This window comes from Amblyomma mixtum, chromosome 4 (assembly GCF_055824585.1).
Source record: "Amblyomma mixtum isolate Tamu chromosome 4, ASM5582458v1, whole genome shotgun sequence".
In the NCBI taxonomy this organism is placed as follows: domain Eukaryota; kingdom Metazoa; phylum Arthropoda; class Arachnida; order Ixodida; family Ixodidae; genus Amblyomma; species Amblyomma mixtum.
The window spans coordinates 127909348-127922854 of record NC_143015.1 but is presented as its reverse complement, the minus strand read 5'-3'; the positions used below and the strand labels follow the sequence as shown (position 1 = coordinate 127922854).

Sequence of the window (13507 nt, the reverse complement as noted above, 5' to 3'; positions counted from 1 at the left end):
AATGCTCGTTTATTTCTTAGTCGAGGAGAGCATGCGACTTCTATTATTCATATTTTCTTACAGCCTGATCCAGAAGGACTTTATAAAAATTTTTTTTCAGAATTCTGCGAGGCTCAAGGAGATGATTGAATAAAAAGACATGGAATAGAAATATCGGTTAGAAAAATAAAAGGACAATGTGAAACATGAAAAAAAAAGATACGCGCAGTTATAGACCAGTATTATTGCTCAGAAGGTGAAACGGTCAATAGAAGCAATAAATGTGTGTGTGCAAATACCTCATAAATTAGATGTTTTGTTATGGAACATAGACAAGTACACGCTAAACATTAACGACTAACATTCGAGAAAATTCCTAAATGAAAAGGTTTGCCCACAATCTAGATAAAAAATTCAGGGGGCACTTTGACTGTCTAAAGTGCGTAGAGGCGAAAGCGTTTTCCGCACCACTTTCAGTGCTTCTGTGGCACTGGTGGCGTCACATGTAATTGAGTACTAATTACTAAGTGATGACAAATCACTAATTAATGGTTAATTACTGATTAATGCCTGAATACTAATTAACTGCTAATTAAGCTTAAGCTTAAGCTTCTCCTTTAGGAGTGGAACGCGACAGCGTGTTGTAGCGCTGCCAGGGAGTCCACGGTACGCTACCACCCGTTCGGCGCGATGCCTTGCCGTTTCAACGCAACGGTTTTTGAGGAAAGGAAATTGCGCAGTAAATCTGTCATATCGGTAGACACCTGAACCGCACCGTAGAGGAATGGAGGAGGTGGGAGTGAAAGAAGAAAGACTAAGATGACCCGTAATGAAGAAAATGAAAATTGTATTTGAGGAAAGAAAATTACGCAGTAACTGTCTCACATATCTCGGTGGACACCCGTCAAAATTCAGGGGGGGGGGGGGTGCACTTTTTTGACCTAAAGTGTGGTCACTGATGTGAGGTTAAGATGTTAAGCTTCGCCTCTAAGAGTGGAACGCGAGAGCGTCTTGCAACGCTGCCAGGGAGTCCATAGAACGCCATCGCCGATTCGGTTCTACGCCTCGCTCGTCGGTAAATTGGTTTTTGAGGAAAGGAAATGTATTACTCTCTCATATCTCGGTGGACACCTAAACCTCGCCGGAAGAGAAGGGAGGAGGATGGCAGTGAGCGAAGACACCGTATTCACTAGACGGGCCTTTGTTCATTCCAAACCATCGAGCTGGCATGGCGGAGTGGATAGCATGCTCGTCTCGCACTCCGAAGACCGGGGCTCTATTCCCGAGCTCGACCAATTTCTTACTAGGTTTTATTTATTTATATGGCCTGACTAGAGAAGTTAATTAGGCTAATTGGGTAATTAAGCAAATTAACTAAGCTCAGTCCCACTTAGTTGGAGCATCACTATATGGTCTCTTCAATTGGTTGCATGGTTACTAGCCAAAGTACAATTGGCCCCGTTTGAAATTGGCGCACTGTGACGTCACGACCGTTTCGACCAACTGAAAAGCATGACATTCTCTGTCGACAACTGCCGCTTACAACGATGAGACATTAAAATCTAATTCGGAGCATGACAGATCGAAAGTGATCTGCTGTGGGTGACATGAAATAACCGGAAATATTGCTTCTGACTATGTCTACGCATGAACGGATTGAGAACTCAGGGTGCAACATAAGGTAGTGCACGAGCCAACAAATTTTCAGTGGGCTAACTGAACTCCGTCTTCTAGTGTTTCTGGCGCACAATGTAGCCTCCTCGGGAGAGATAGATGTCCGCCGCCCCTTTTGGTTGATTGAGGATTCATCATGGTTTTCTTTCGTCGAGGAAACTGCAGAGAGCGTCGGTGAAAGTTTCAGAATAGGTAGGTCAATGCAGGAGTTGCCGCCTATTTATGCAGTCTTTGTCAAAAGTATACAGCCCAAGTGATCTGCTTCTGGGCCATGCACTGCGGCTTGTCTTGCATACTCAGGAACACTAACCTCAGGAAGGCGGGAGGAATTAAAGTCCTCAACCATCGCAAGATTAGGACGGTCAAATGGACTTAAGAGCCCCGCTACTCGGCTTGGAAGCAACTTCTTGGGCTGTAGATTTTCGACAAAGATTGTACATGTTTTGCTTTTCTATGAAGTATTAAAGCCTTTATTGAAAATGTTTAGCACGAAATGCTTGTGAAAAGTTGATGTTAATTAGCTTATTGCTTTATAGCGCGAATACCTTAGTAGCTGCTGTGTTGCTGTGTTTGCCATCTGCGAGCGCCTAGTAACGGCGACCTAGACTTCGTTATGCGACGTATTAGCTTGTTGACATTTTCCTTACTCATGCACGATCTGGAAATTAAGATGTGCAGAGTGGTTTCAGGATACGCTCCACCGGCTGGAATATGAAGGACCACTCCCAGACTCCGCCTACACGCTTCTCAGCCGAGTGGGCCAGCCGAGCGCCAAACACTTTCCTTACCGAGGCTTCGCTGTTATTGCTGTGGACGGCTCCAGTAAGGAAATTGTCAAGGTCGTCGAACAGGCCTCATGCGAGAAGCGCCCCCTGTGGTTTGTCTTCACCGGCATGGGCTGCCAGTGGAAGGGGATGGGACGCCAGATGATGCAATTCGACGTGTTTGCCCAATCCCTGCGCAAGTCGCATGACTGCCTTTCGCTGTACGGCATTAACCTTATTGACAGTGTCACTAACGACAAGACCGAAAATCACAGCATGGCGTCGGTGCAGGCCTCAATCGCAGCTGTTCAGGTATGTCCAGCCTAGTTAGCAGTTGCCAAATGACGATAGCAAAAAGATAAATCTCTCTTCTTGCCTCTGAATTTTGTATTTATACCGCCACGTGGTAGCACAATCAAAGAAATTCAAGAAATCTCCCCTTTCCCCTCTTTGATCGACTACAGGTGGCGCTAGTAGACACTCTAGGCGCCGTCGGCATTCAGCCGGACGGAGTGGTGGGCCATTCTGTAGGGGAAATTGGCTGCGCCTACGCCGACGGCTGCTTGACGGCCGAACAGGCCGTTGTGTGTGCATATTGGCGAGGGCACTGCATTGACATGGGAAAGTTACCCAATGGAGCCATGGCCGCTACAGGTAAGTACCCTGGTAAAGGAAGGTTTTTAAAGCCATCAACAAGATTTAGCTTATGGCTTATTGGGGTTTAACTTCCCACAGCGACTCAGGCTATGAAGCACGCCGTAGTTAAGGGAACCGGAAATTTCGATCACCTCCGGAGGCCGGGCTATTTCCGGAGGCCGTGCACTGACATCACAAAGTACACAGGCCTCAATAATTCCGCCTCCATCGAAATTCGACCGCCGCGGCTGATATCGAACCCGCATCTTTCGGGTCAGCAGCCGAGCGCCATAAGCACTGAGCCCCCGCGGCGGCAACAAGATTTAGCTTTGTTGCAACTTATAACAGTAAACTTAGGGAAGGCACATTTGACTACTTTAGTGCATTGTGTTTCATTTCGATTTCCGTTTTTAGTTTCTTATGAGTGGGCGCGTTTCTTTGAAGTGGGCGTAGAATTCGTCCACTCGCCTTAACCCGGCCCTTGGCGGGGGGTGGATATCGGCAGTGCTGGCAGCGATAGTATCCCACGTACCATTTGGTGGCAAGACAAGCAGGATATTTTTGTGGCTACTAGGATAATCCCAAGCGACATAATTTCTTTGCATTTAACGCATACCATACCAAAAATTACAAGTGCACAAGCCGCCTTCAAGCGCACGTCCTGTTGCATTGACCGGGCGGTGAATCCTATGCCCAGGGCTAACATGGGAAGAGGCGACGAGGCGCTGTCGTGATGGCGTGGTACCGGCGTGCCACAACGCTGCGGATTCGGTGACAGTGTCCGGTCCTGCTGACGCCGTGGCCGAGTTGGTCGCGGAGCTAAAGGCCGAAGGTGTGTTCGCGCGGGAGGTTGACAGCATGAACGCGGCCTTCCACAGTGACCACATGCAGAGCGTCGCTCCTGCGTTCGAAGAAGCCTTGCAGAAGGTAAATGATTTTTTATGCAAGGGAACTGTCATAACGTATGGCTAGATGTTGGTTTCTCTGGTTGTAATATACAGGAAACTAGATTTTAGTGCAGAAGGCAGTCTTTGCTGTGCTGTGCTATCAGCAGAACTTTATCGCCGTCACTGTGCTTGCGTAAGAGGGTTTAAATTACATTTATTCGCCTTTTAGGAATCTGTGCTCTAAATGAGCAATTCATTTTATGGCTGATTTAACCATTTGTGCTTTTCCTCCGCAAGCTTTCCACAATCTCATATAGACCACAAGAAACGCGGACTGACTCTAGGCACAATGTATACGCGTTGGTCATATTACATAAAAGTTTTGCACGAAGTCGTGCTGACATCCCGCGGAAAGCATACAGAAAGTCAGAAACATGGAGGAAGGAAAAGAAGAGGAGAGGCCCTTTCCACACAGCACCCTGGGAGAAAAGTGTGGAGGAAATCACGTGGTTTTTTCTCGATTGGGAGGCCATCTTACTCCGGCAGCTTAGCAACGGCGTCGTAGTTGCTGTTCACAAACCGGGCGATAGCAGACGGCCGCGGCGTAGCATTTGAGGTTGTTGCGTGCATTGATTTCAACGTGCTCGGCGACCACGATCGCACGGGCATTTCGTCTACAGCGTGACTGCTCGGAGCCGTCGGGAGACCGCCGCTGCATTCGCGCTGTTCGTTCACCAGTGATTCAATACGGCGTGCGCTAATGCGGGCGTCGGCGCATTGTGCGGACGTTTCGCGTCCTGTGCGTGCAGTGTGTGTGTGTGCCCTTCGCGCTCCCGTTTACATCGGCAGTGAAACCTCATTGCTACCTATGCGTGTTCTTGCAACGCTCCAGCGATTGTCACTGACGTCGGTATAACTGTCATTTTCGTTTTTCGACGATTGCGCTTGTTTGAGCGGCGGGGGCCATGCCATGGTCGGAGAGCGATATTGTAAAGGAAGCAGCTGCGCTCGCTTTGCTCTTAGTATACAGAAACTTTGTTACATGCCCGTTTGAAGCGTTGAAGCGTCTAGCGAGCTATTTGCCTCTGGAACGTGCCGGGCTCAAGTGTATTCGTTCATACTGTAGCGTGCAACGCGAAATCGAACACCAGAGTACGAAAAACTGCGGCGGTCCCTCAGTGCCTCAGTGATCCGAGCGCGCGAGCGAGAGCCAACTAACTTCTTTCTCTTCTAGTGCATGCACTACTTCTGTCTCTTCGAATGCATGTACCAATATCGTGACCAATTCTGTGCTTTTGGTCACGCGCTATGTTTAGACCGGTTTCCTGTAGAAGGTTTGCAATTGCTTTTCTAGCTGATGTCATGGTCAAGAAGTGCGAAAAAGGCGAAACTCTAACTGAATTTGGACGCCTTTTTCTCACATGTGTTTATTGTGCCCATGTCCTGTGATAGTGTTATTTGTCGTAAAAAGTACGTGGTGAAATGAGGATCCGCATGTGCGCTGAATTTCATTGATGCTTGTGGTGGTTATTGTGTTCAGGAAAGTAAAAACAGCGCTAAATTTTACACAAACCACACAGAAAGACGGACAGCGCCCGTCCTGTCCATCTTTCTGTGTGGTTTGTGTAAAATGTAAGCTGTTTTTACTTTCCTGAACATAATGTCACACCAACTAGCCCAGCAAAAGGGCCTGTGGTTATGTTGAAGAAAAATAATTTGATGCATTCATTACGTACAACAGATCGACTTTCATTGCCTGTATTGTCGATCACAAGTAAAGTGTGCTACTATGCAGTGACATTACAAGCTAGTATTTCACCAAGTAGAGAAAAGTGGAGCGTACAGTGGAGCGTATTGACCTTCACCTCTCCCGGTGAAGGCGAATTTCTAGCGCTGAGCTAAACAAGCAAGCATACTAGTTTCGTCGATTGCAGCCTTCAGATTCCCGGGGACAGGCGTTGCCAGGGGGGGAGGAGGGTCTTATGGCGCTTGTGACCAGGGCCGAGCAGTTGAAGACGAATACGACGTAGTACGAAGCAGTAACTGGAAGTAGCCGCCTGTCTGACACGGGTATTTCCGCTTTATTAACTTTTCCGCTGACGAACATAAGCATAGGGCACCCTACACCGGCAAGCAGCCAAGCGCCACTCGCGCGGGGGCCTGCGCCCATGCGGCAGCACGCGCCTTCGTTGGCTTTGAAACGCGCGCGCAATCGACGCGGCGGCGAAATGTAAACAGAAGCCCGCCGGAGTAAGATGGCGCCGAGCTTGTTTCCGGCTTCACAAAATGTCAATTGACGGCCTCTCCTCTTTTTTTCCTTCCTCCATGGTCAGAAACCACAATGGCAGGCAACTTTAGAAACGTTAACAAATCTCTTCATATTCTTCACGCAGTAACGAGAGTGTACAGGCACCATGTTGACACCACACTAACATAATACCGTACGCGCGGCTTATAAAGTAGGTTTGAAGAGAATAGTGCAGCGCAGACAGCATTTCTTTCTCACCATTAGATGACTAAAGTTCCTCACACCCCCGCTATTGCATTTGAGAAACTCCAGTTCCAAATCCAGCAATTTGTCGTCCCCACTTTGAGCTCGTTAACAGATGGTAGCGTCACCTATGAGCTGGGCAGCCTAATAGCTGGGAAGAAGCTCATCTCTATCCGCCAGGTGGCGTCACAGTCTGCAGATTTTGGTACATGGGTTGAACGGAGGTTTTCGCCAATGACATAATCTGAGATGTGTTTTCTCAATGCCATAACCAGCGTAGCTGACGCAAAAGCAAACAAAGTTTCCGCTTACCTCGCTGCGCAAGGGCTGTGTTTATGATCGTGAGCAGTAATAGACGTGTGGGCCTGGGAGTCGATACATGACATCCTTGGTGGCATCCCCCAAGCAGACATGAGAAAGAGAGAAAGAGTCTCGTCAGGAGATTGGGGAGGGCAAAGGAGCTTAAGAGCTTTAGTTGTCGATTCTTCACCGCACTGGGGAAGGAAATTTTATGCTCTTTCTGCTTTTGCCCCGAAATCTGCAAGCTGTAAATGACCTCATAAGAGCTAAATAGCAGCGAGCTCTCGTGTTTTCATCTCCGAAGATTTCAGGCTGCAGCTTACTTACGCATACTCGTATTTTAGGACCTCTTACTGCTTTAAGACAATATATCTCATTCGTTCTGATTTTATCTCCGGACGCTGCGTTTGACTATATTGGATTCAAAGCTCCGTTGAAACCTTCTCATAACCTTACTAGAACGTTCGCTGTAATCTCCACCTCTCTCCCCCTCCCCCCGCCACCTTTGTGTAAACCGTTGGACCTTGGATCATCCTTTACTGAAATCTAAACGTGCAAGTACAATTATATTCGCTCTAATATACCTCCATCAGTCGCTGGAGAGGGACATGAGCGATGGCAGTAAGTGATGGGCGACGTCGAGGCCACTTCTTGGATTTCGTCATTACCAAGAAATGGGTCACCGTCTAGCCAGTGCTGTTAAGCCCAGCAGCCTGAAGCGCTTAAATTACAGTCATGCAGTCATTCCTTTTTACGGAATGGAGGAACTCAAAAGCTATATTTGAAATTTCAAAGCTATGCACCACATGACGGCAGCCGGAGGAACTTCAAGCGCTTGTCCAGAATTGTCGGTCATATTTTGGAGCCGTGCTGGGAAGGCGAGAGATCGATGAGTGCGAATGTTGCATGTCTTCAGCGGATTCCTCCGTTGTTGTTTTCTTTTTCCTTTCAACAGGTAGTATATGAGGCAAAGCCGCGAAGCGAACGATGGCTCAGCTCTTCTGTGCCGGTTGACCACTGGCAGGAATCTCTAGCCGGAAACTGCTCGGTTGATTACCTCGTCAACAACCTTGTTGCTCCTGTGCTCTTCCACCAAGCTCTTCTGCAAGTGCCAAAGGACGCCATTTTGATAGAGATCGGGCCCCACTGCCTTCTGCAGGTTAGTATAAAATTCAACCTTTCAGTTTAATCAGTTGATAACGTGAAATAACTTTCGGACGAAGAAAGGAATGAACAAGACGAGACGGGAGTAGGTCCTTTGTTCCTTCCCCGGTCTGTGCCTCTCAGCGCCGCGTGCGTAAGGATTGATAGAAGGAGTGACCCTCAAAAAATTACTTAAAAAATTTAAGGCCATGGTTGTATGTCTTTATTGCGCGAAGTGTTTTCACAAGTGCTTCGAAAAAAAGCACTGAACTTTCCGTCGATATCCTGGGTTGAGGAGTTGCATATGCTGCCATTTAGATTCGTGAAGATTTTTTTATAATCTGTGTCGTCACCTCTTTGATGCTTCACCGTTAGGGACGCAAATGCCAAACTGCGCATTTCCATGCTATCATTTAGTGGTTTGGACGTGTGGGAAAAACAAGTGAATTCACTGTGACAGTCATTTACGCAAGGATGTGGCGGGCTGGAGATAGGCGACTTGGGTTCATTTAGCCGACGGAAATGATAGGAACTAACCATAATTTAAGTGGCTGTGCTCGCTCGGTAGTGTGGTGGTCATGCCAGTAAACGTTGAAGCCACTCTTCAGAGACGGCAGTTGAAAATGCCATCTCAAGGGCTGAAAGCACCGAATCCGTAGTGCCGACGTGAAAAGTTTATTTCAATGCAAAAACGAGCTCCTAAACTATATTTTTGCATAGACCACCAATGTATACGCGCGAAGGTTAAATGGGTGTAAAAGTGGCTGGCTGTTGGTGGCCTTCAACTTGGTGACCTCGTCCTTAACACACCCATGCGCTAGTTCCTGAAGAGGATAAACTCTTCCTAGGTTATTCATGACGTCAGCCAGAGTTTGTGACCTTAAGCACGAAATTTTTGCCTGATGATATAGTGTTTGCCTCGTAATATAGGGATAAAAAAGAGGCATTTGTGGTATGGGCCCTAAGCATAGATGACTTGGAGCCTTTTAAACTCATTTGCTACAAGGGCCAATCTTCACTCTACTTCCGCTATGAAAGAGAACGAATTACTTGCTAAACAGCTTCATAGTTTCTTGGCTAGGTTCACAACGTTTGAGGTATGATTCTTTGAGCACATTCCAAGATCTTTGGACAAACACTAATTTCTTCTTTTCCTGCAAAAACAAAAACTAACACATTATACGTCCGCCAATTCAAAGAAGCGTTACACCTTTAAGTGAGCTGAAGAGGTGCTCAGGAGTCGAAAATTTGCAAACAATGGGAAATGCGAGTCGAAGTGGTGTACTGGATATGATCTGGTTATATTCTAGCAATACCAAACCAGTGCTGCAGTCTCAGCTCATGTACGTGAAAGTGGTCATCGCTCACCATCATATGCATTCTAATTTTTTCGGCATCTAACACACTGTTTGCATTCAGTAAAACACTATTCTATCAACCGGTCGCAGCCTATCCTACGGCGCGCTCTCAGTCTTGACACGAGCTCCCTGGGCCTGATGAAGCGTGGCGAGGACAATCTTACCTTCTTCCTAAAATCGTTGGGCAAGCTGCACACATTCGGAGCACAGCTGGACCTGTCTCCACTGTACCCTGCGGTACAATTCCCCGTGCCTCGGGGCACACCGAGCATCGGCCACTTCGTCAGCTGGGACCATTCACAGCGGTGGACCGTCCCTAAGTGGAGTGACTTCGCTGGAGCGGGGCAGGTACTCCGATGGCTTCTTTGAAGCTCTTTCACTTCTAACACACAACTTCCCACTCAATACTCAAATGCCTAACGAGTTAAGGCGCATCGGCTACACTGGTGTGGTCACTGATTTTGTAAGGAAAAATGGCGCCAATACAAACATCTTAGTGTATCCTCCCTAATTCTCTGTTTTTACTTGTGTTTCGTTTCGTTATCTAAGCGGGAGCTTGACTGCCTAAGTTTCATCTTCCTTTTTCCTATGGCCTCTTCAAATGATAGCAACCTCTGCACCGCCTAGGCCGCCTTTTAATGAGAGCATCCGTCGGTCATCTTTATCTTGCAGCGGTGGCAAGACGCTATAGGTGAAATCATGAAAGTATGCCTTGATGAATTCTGGAGGTTTAAGCCTGTGCTTTAAAACAAATTTAAATTGAACTGTGTTGTACCCCCTCTTTCCGGTTGCTCATAGAATTACAAATGAGTCATTACTCTTCCCAACTCGGGAAAACTTTAAATGTAAATATAGAGTAAAGTGGGACAAGTGGATGTTTCTTGCATGCGACAGCCGGGATAAGCAACTTTCCTTTACTGCAATGTGTTGCGCCCTAACACAGGACATCTTCGCTGACAGTTTTCAGAGGAGGTCGTCGAGGTAAACCTTGAAACGAATGAGAGGGACACCTATCTGGCTGGCCACCAGCTCGACGGTCGTGTGCTCTTTCCTGGGTCCGGTTACATGGTGATGGCTTGGAAGTCCTTCACCAAAAGCTGTGGCAAGCCCTTCGACCAGGTGCCCGTGGTGTTCGAGAACTTCACTTTGCACAGGGCGACTATGTTGCCAAAGAGTGGTAAGCCTCGTTCCGTGCAGTATCCTTGCTTCGCACCTCCTATTCCCAAAACAGGTGGGCCGCTTTGCTTGCTGCGCGGCTTTCAGCACAACGCCCCTCACTGTCGTCTACATAAGCCGCGTGTTAGGTATCCACCCACCGCGCTGCTCTTCATAATCATCAGTATATCAATCCATAACTTTTCAATGAACCTGCTTCAAAGGTTGATTTTTTTCCGACTTTCTCGTCCTAGCTCATAAACGAATGCTTTTTTTCTTCACCGCGTACTTGGAAGCTTACAATTAACCAATTCGTCTCCTCTATATAAATTCAATAGAGTTAAGAAGCTCGTGTCGTGGAAAATCTGGTTTCGTCGGCGGTGAGCTAAAAATCCAAGCAAAATCTCCGGAGTAGCACCCTAGCAGGTAGGGGGGGGGGCACATCTCCCGAGCAAGTTCTCTAAGAAGTTAACTATACCGTCCCAAACGGCCACATGAGGAGTTGAAGGATGAACAAGCCGCTCACCACACCTAAGGTGCCTATTTCATTCTCCCTTACTTTATGCTTTTCTAAGAGTTTACAGTGACTCATGTCGATGTTATGAAAGGCCATCTATGGAATCATATTCTGCATGATACTTACGCGCATTTCCATTTCGTCATATTTTGGAAGAAGAAGGTCAGGGTTACCTGACATGCCAGTACGAAGGAAATTTTTCTGCCACTGCGTTTCCTTGTTGGTATCAACCAGAGGGTACCTCATGACACCGCTGCTGCAAGATGGCGTATAACTTTTCATTCTGCAGTGTGTGTCTGCAGTGTGAACATTTTGGTGCTATTTACTCAGTAGCTTAACAGTGCCGTGGATGTGTGTCCAAGTTTGGCACGAAATCAGAAAATTGCTTCAGGAAGCTGGGCCGAAACCGCAGTTGTCAACAACGAAATATCTTTGGTTCAGGTACCGTGCGCTTCCTGGTGCTCGTAATGCCGGCTTCTGGAGAGTTTGAGATCAGCGAAGGGGGCTCGGTGGCGGCAAGCGGTCGCATCCGCATGGCCGAGGAAGGGGAGGAGGCCTTCGACAATAGCCTACCCTGGCCATCTAACGAGGCAGCGGTCTTGGCACTTGACAGTGAAGAAGTCTACAAGGAACAGGCGCTGGCTGGCTGCGACTACCACGGAGCATTCCAAAGCATCCTCAGCATCGACTTGGATAGTTAGTTGTTCGAAACACTTTTTATCTCTAGCGTTCCGTCCTTGTCCTTGCAATTCCACAAAGTCACATCGTGCAAAGTGTCCTGTAAATGCAGCCGTGTTGCCACCGAATAACGCATTTAATTCAAAGCGTTATCCTTTGAAAAATTGGTTTTCGCAAGAACGGTGGGTATTCAGACTGGATAATGGCCTTACCAGGTCCTTACGTAACGTTCTGATTAAGACTCGCCCTTAAACGACAGGAATTTTTATAGCTCCTTACCTGCGCCGATGGCAGGGTATATATTTGTGAGAAATTTCTCGCGAAAAGAGTTTTTTTCTGTTTACCTCAGCTGAAATATTAAAAACAATGCTAAATGTTACCCCAAGACAAGATAAGAAATATAGTTAGTGCATACTTGTTTACATAGATACATAACATACAACGTATTGAAGTGATCTCTACGGTGCGACTGTTCCATCATTTGACCTCCGGAACATCATTAAGACAATAATAGAAAGGGGTAAAATGTTACAAGCAATAAAAAACCCTTATCGTATCAGGGTTTGATATTTTCGATTTTTTCATCGTGAGCTGAGAGAGTAAGTTTCAGAATTTATTACATCATCAGCGCACATGTCATGCTCGCGGAAGGAAACAGTATAGTAGATTCGAAGGAGGATGAGTTAAAGCTCCCGTAGTCAAGAGGTCGACAGACCCCATGTGCCGACCTCTTCACTACCGGCCATAGTCTGCCAGCCCCAGAACGAATTACAGGGATACCGAGACAGGGCTTTCTGTGTCCCACTAAAATCATGGAAAAAGTTCACCCTCTTTTGGGTCTTAGTAGAAGAATTTACGCACATCTCTATGCACTGCAATGTAGCTTAACCCGGCTATTTTCTCCCTGGATCATACAGGGCCGCAATGCAAGCTTAAATGGGAGGACAACTGGGTGGCCTTCATCGACGGTATGTTGCAATTCTACAGTTTTCTTCAGCCACTGCGAACACTAAGGCTGTTTGCAAAGATCCAGTCGTGCCACATATATCCCAGACTCCATGCTCGGGTCGTTGAAGAGGTCGCAGAAAGAGGTATGTATCGTAAAACTAATCTGTCCTGCTTGCACGTAAGAATAACAAATTATGCTTGCACACTACAATGTCAACCACTCCGCTTTCGACAAATGAAAAAAGCCATAAAATAACAAATTCAGTGTTAAAGTGATGAAGCTTTTCCGTCATAGCCCTTCTGTGAAGCCATAAATAAGCACTGAGGAAGATTTCTGTTTCGCGTGAGTGCGAATAAAGCACTGTAAGGCGTTGACTCTGTACACAATTTCCAGTGCTGCATAAACTTATGATTTAATCTCACTGGTATTTTTTAAAAAGAAACATAAAATATAAGCCAAGCATGCAGAGATGACGCACTAACGAGGAAGTGAGCGCATTCATCCTTGAGTAAACATCGCAAATCTATGACCACTCAAAATTACCGCATCTCTAGTCGAGTTTGTTGCAACCATTTTGTTTATGTGTAGTTCGCTAAATCTCAATGTAGTGTGTAAATATGTACCGTACTTTCCGGTGTATAAGACGTGGCTTTTTTTCAAACATTTCGCTGGTGCGTCGTATACAAGGGTGCGTCTTATACGTGTATTTGCTTGAACATTTGCTGAAAAAGCTCGAACATGAATGTAATTTCTGAACTCGCAAATTATAAAACGAAAAATACACGTATAAGACGCACCCTTGTAAAGGACGCACCATCGAGATTTTTGGAAAAAAGCCGCGTCTTATACTCAGGAAGATACGGTAGTTGAGTAACCTCTATCGTCCTCTTGTCTCATCTCGTGTGTTTTGCAGCGCCTTATTTCTAGAAGTGTAGCTATGGTTTTCAAAGATCAAAGAGCGGATATCTTGCACCAA

General features: G+C 46.6%; 1 protein-coding gene across 1 annotated transcript in view; it reads left to right on the top strand.

Moving 5' to 3' along the window:
- The window catches only part of LOC149348185 (fatty acid synthase-like), a 68448-nt gene that overhangs the window by 18082 nt on the left and 36859 nt on the right, over positions 1 to 13507 (top strand). The window contains exons 7-14 of the mRNA XM_089587971.1: positions 2343 to 2729; positions 2882 to 3071; positions 3751 to 3980; positions 7687 to 7890; positions 9323 to 9580; positions 10193 to 10409; positions 11346 to 11600; positions 12500 to 12673. Coding sequence (XP_089444097.1) covers positions 2343 to 2729; positions 2882 to 3071; positions 3751 to 3980; positions 7687 to 7890; positions 9323 to 9580; positions 10193 to 10409; positions 11346 to 11600; positions 12500 to 12673 — 1915 coding nt within the window. The remainder of the gene's footprint in view (positions 1 to 2342; positions 2730 to 2881; positions 3072 to 3750; positions 3981 to 7686; positions 7891 to 9322; positions 9581 to 10192; positions 10410 to 11345; positions 11601 to 12499; positions 12674 to 13507) is intronic.